We start from the raw sequence: 5,494 nt of genomic DNA, 5'->3' as shown, positions 1-5,494 counted from the left end.
TAATACACATAGTTATGCATCACAGATATTCAAATAGTCATACAAACATGATTTTAATCATTAAATCACATATAATCCAGTTATGCCCTCCCGGCACACTAATCAAGGCCCTGAAGCCATATTAGTAAATTTGGGTCGTTACACGTGGCAAAAGGGTATGCTCAGTTGGAGGGAGTTGATTATCATGAAATCTTTGCACCTATTGTTAAGTTGACTTCCATTAGAATAACTTTGGCTTTGGCTACAAAAGAAGATACGGAAATATAACAATTAGATGTTAAAACGACTTTCCTACATGGTACACTTGATGAAAAGATTTTTATGCAACAACCAGAGAGATTTCAAGATAAGAAGAATGCAGATATGGTTTGTCTATTACAAAGATCTCTATATGGAATGAAACAATCTCCACGATAGTGGAATAAACATTTCAAAGAGTTTATGCTTAAAAGGAAGTTTGTGAGAAGCTAATATGATCACTGTGTGTATTTTCAAAAATAAAACTCAAAGGATTACATATATCTTTTTATCTATGTGGATGACATTCTTATAACATGTAAAGATCTTGATGAAATACAAAAGCTGAAAACTGCTCTTGCTATGGAATTTGAAATGAAGGATCTTAGTCCAGCTAGAAGTATTTTGGGAATTGAAGTCACAAGAGAAAGATCTCAATGTATTCTCACTTTATCTAAGCAAGCTTATATAAACAAGATTGTTAAAAAGTTCAATCTTGAAGAGGCCAAAGTAGTTTTGACACCAATTGGAGCTAACTTCAAACTACCTTTGTTAAGTAAAAATGAAGATGAAAATAAATTGAAAACCATTATTTATTTAAAAGTAGTAAGAAGTGTGATGTATGCTATGGTCAACACTAGGCCCGACATAGCATATACAATTGCGTTAGTAAGCAGATTTATGAGTAATACCAGCAGAGATCATTGGAATGCAACTAAATGGCTGATCAAATGTCTCAAAGGAGCAGCAAAATTGAATCTGAAATATTCAAATCAAAGTTTAGGCAGTTTTATAAAGGGATTTTTTGATTCAAATTATGCAGCAAACTTAGATAAAAGAAGGTCAATATCTGGTTATGTATCCACAATTGAAGATAACACTATAAGTTGGAAATCAACTCCGCAACAAGTTGTGGCTTTATCAACTACAGAGGTTGAATACATGGTCATTACAGAAGTTGTCAAACAAGGTTTATGGATCAAAAGATTCATAAATGAGCTAGGCTATAATGAAGACAAGGCAGTCCTTTACTGTGAATCTCAAAATACATATCACCAAGAACAATATGTACCATGAGCGCACAAAGCACATTGACATCAGATTACACTTTGTTTGTGACATCATTGAAGATGGAGATGTCGAGATAAAGAAGATTTCATTTGAAGATAATCCTGCTGACATGCTTACTGAAGTTGTTCTTGTTGGGAAGTTCAAAGACATTCTGAACTTGCTCAACATGGCTCATGAATAGTAAGCTAATGTTTGGGAGTCCCTAGATATTTTCACTCATCAATTCATCAAGACACAAAAGGTGGAAATTGTGAAGTTTGTATCTTGATTTCACTACAGCCGTTAGTTATTTTGGTTAATAACTTAATTAGTTACTACTATTAGTTAGCATGTTTTCCCTATGTACATTTCTGCCTATATATAAATGCTCTCTTATTCTTTTTTATGTAAAAAAAAAAAACAGAGTGAATAAGCGAAGAGAAGAGTATACGTGTTTTATTGAGAGGAAAAATATTGGGTTGTACAAGAGAGAGTTCTTTGAGACTGGGTTGTACAAGAGAGAGTTCTTTGAGACTAAGTTGTATTTAAGTGTTATTTTACACAGTGGAAAGACTAGGGAGAAAACTCCCAACCTTGGATGTGTTGGGGTTTTATGGCCTGATTAAAACTCAATTTCTTTGTCCCGTACGAGACCCACGACGGGCTTTTTTCACAAAAAAAAAATTGCCAAAAATATCTTAATTTGAATTATTATCTTTTAATTAATATATTTTTTTTAAATTAATTCAAATTGTCAAGATATCTTCTTTTATAACCACGTTGATAAAATTGATTATTTTTATTCTAAAATTAGATATTGATCTTTAAAGTTATGGTAGTATCTAGATATTTTGATTGAATTCGAAAATAGATATTTTTTAAAGATATTTTGGTTGAATTTGAAAATAGATATTTTGGTTATCATAATAATAAAATTAATTAGTTTTGCATAAAAATAGAAATTAGTTTTATTAATATCTACTAGATTTTTTGTGCAATTATTCTATAAAATCAAATATCCCATAGATATTAAATTAAATTTTATTAATTTAATATATTTCTTAAAATAACATAATTGAGTTAATTATTGATAAATAAAATCCAAATGAACTTAGTTAATTGTTAATGGAGTGTATTTAAATTGACTTAATTATTTTTGCAAAATTCTAATGAATTATGAATTTTGTGTAGATAAATGCTAGATTAATTAATTGTGGTATTTTTGAAAATGTGATAAATTGTGATATTTTTGCATAAACACATAGATATTGCTCATTTAGTAACATGATTAGGATATTCAATTATGTGACATATCTGTGAACTATGTGTGATTTTTTGCAATTGGGCTTAGATGCATATAGTGACCCATATGTTTGGATATATATGTGGTTTTGGTTGCCAAATAAAATATTCATAAAGTGATAGGTTTTATTTGGGCCCATTAGAAAATGTAAAGTTTAAATTCCTCTCTTGTTGGTGATTCCACTTGTGAAGACTCATTTGCTTAGTATGATTATAACGAGTCTAATCAATTAATAACAATTAATAAAATGAAGGTTTAAATTATTGTCTTTTCGGCCTTGTGTGGAAGTTAGAAGGCCTTAGTAGTGGGTACAACATACTGAACGCAACCCTCCTCCATGCAAGGTCAATTGTTAAGGCCCATTTACCTAAGTTGGACTTAATTGTCTTAGGTTTATTTTTTCTAGATATTTGAACCTAATAATTGATTAGCAATAAATTAATTCTACTTTAATTGAATTTGTTTCAATGTGACACTTTAGAATTAATAGAAAATTATAGGACTTTGGTTTTAAATTTATTTTTGAAGAACCTTAGTCATTAATTTTTGAAAAAATGGTAATAAAAATACTCAACTTAATTATATAATGAGCTTGTTTTAAGAATTATATTCGATCTCCACCTTTAGTTTAACAAGGTCGATAGCTTAATGAGGCCTCGAGACCCTTTGATTCGTCCCCCCTACGAAAGGTGTTCATTAGTTATTTTGACAAGGTTAGATGTCGAAAGATAGATATTATAGGTCAAAGTCTAATAGACTCACCCTAACGGTGACTACTAGGACTAAATCCATGATTATCGAAACCGTGGATCTATCTCATAAATAAAAATTTTTGTTTTCTTATTTTGATCTAATAGTAGGTTGTTAATAATGATGTCAATTATTAAATGAGTTTACAACTCTATTTAACTAGTGGTATTTTTTTTACTCTCGCCGACCGGGACAATGATATCATACATTAGTTAAAAACCTAAAGAATAGAGATATGATTGTTTTTGGTATTTTTTTTTCATATCTTACATATATTTGGTATATGTTGTGTTATTTCTTAAAATGTGTGTGAATAGAGGTTTTATTGAGCAAAAGTGATTGATTTCTATTTTATTGATAATTTGTAGTTTTAATTATTGTTGTGTCTACTCCCATCCTTTCTCAATTATCGATGGAGTAAACTTCCTTAAGTGGAAGAAAAATATCAACATTGTGTTGATTGGTTACAAGTCCAAGTTCTTCATGACTGAGGAATCCCCGGAAGTTCTAGCTGAAAGGGCTACCAAGTCTGTAAGAGACAAATACAAGCGTTGGCAGGCGGCTAACTGCTGGGAAACTTATACAGGATCTTTATTTATTTTCATGTAGATCTAATATTAAACAAGTTAATATAAGAAACCTAGAACATGTTTCTAAAATTGAATTCAAACACAAATAATGATAAGAACACTTACATTATACGCAGCAGAATGAATGAGTCTTTCCTTCAGTTTCTCTAACCCTTGTATCCTTTCTGTCTCAGGGTATTACCAAGAAACTGAACCGTTCTTCAATTTTCTTCACAGCCTTCCAAAGTATCCTTAGAATCACCTAGACTAGGGTGGAAAATTCTCAACACATGGGATAGATACAGAGAGAAGAAGAGAAAAGAACAACGGGGCTTAGAAAAGGACTTATGCAATAGAGAGAATCTAAAACCTATTAGAAACTTGTGTTTCAACTTATGTTTTCAACTCTCTCTTAGCATTCATTTTATAGACTCAATTAGGTTATTTATTCAATTTAAAATCAATAAAATAATAGCCAATTAACAGCCCTAGGTCGAAATTATCATGGAATTTAGGCCCGTGAAATTTCCCATTTGATTATAAGCCTGTTGGACTTAAAATCAAGGTATGCATTATTTTCTATTGATTTAATTAATTAATAATTATTTAAATCCTTTATCAAATTAATTATTTATACATTGATTTAAACATATTTATTAATTTAGATACCAATTTATCTTAATTAATAAATGTGCCATAATTTCTCCTTTCTTCTCTAAATTACATAACTCTATGAAACTATCCAAAATTCACCTGGTCAACTTTGATAATTCAATCAATTAATTGAGACTATTTAGATAATTTTATCCAAGGTACACTGGGGACCATGGGCCTATGAAATCAAGCTCCAATAAGTTATCATAAATCTAACAAATAAATTTCTATCTTATTAATTCCTCGTGACTCCACTAAAGACTCGGAATTGCACTCTTGAATTCATAGAACGCTCTATAAGCAATATAGATACGTTATTAATTGTCCATTGTTATAACCATAATTGACACTCTATCCTCTATAGACGGTCTACAATGAGATGAGACTAAAATACTATTTTACCCCTCATTGTATTTTATCTTTACAACACTTAGTTCCTTGTAAATGATATTTCAGTAAACTAATATTAATTACTGAAATGAGATCTCTATCATTTAGCGCCTTGAACCAAACTAAAAGGAAACCATCGTTTCACTTCTTCATCAGAAGCTATAGATGTTCATATCTATGATTAACACTCCCACTCAATTAGATGTAAGTATAGGCTAGTCCGTAGGGTAAGCTGGTAACGAACAAGTCAAAGAACTCAAATAATACAATCAGTTAGAATACTAACCACTCAAAATTGAGATTGAATTGAACTATGACTAGAATATATAATAATGGTATGTTTACTTATCCTATCTATTGTCAATATCGGTCCAGTCTGATGTAACAAATACATCCGATTTTATCTACTTTGCTAATGTTCTGGAAAGAACATAATACTACAATGTGTAAGTAGATCATATCGTAGATTGGCAAGTCAGTGTAAATCCTGTGCACTGACTAATCTTAGGATTAACTTATATTTGAACATATAATCATATTT

General features: G+C 30.3%; 1 protein-coding gene across 1 annotated transcript; it reads left to right on the top strand.

Annotated features, from left to right (window-relative positions):
• Positions 1-600: 600 nt before the first annotated feature.
• On the top strand, positions 601-1,489 carry LOC133805664 (secreted RxLR effector protein 161-like). The gene is made up of 2 exons (XM_062243833.1): positions 601-1,207; positions 1,368-1,489. The coding sequence occupies exons 1-2, from the start codon at positions 601-603 to the stop codon at positions 1,487-1,489; spliced, it is 729 nt and encodes a 242-aa protein (XP_062099817.1).
• Positions 1,490-5,494: the final 4,005 nt, after the last annotated feature.

Source organism: Humulus lupulus, chromosome X (assembly GCF_963169125.1).
Source record: "Humulus lupulus chromosome X, drHumLupu1.1, whole genome shotgun sequence".
In the NCBI taxonomy this organism is placed as follows: domain Eukaryota; kingdom Viridiplantae; phylum Streptophyta; class Magnoliopsida; order Rosales; family Cannabaceae; genus Humulus; species Humulus lupulus.
This window is presented reverse-complemented; position numbering and strand designations above follow the sequence as displayed.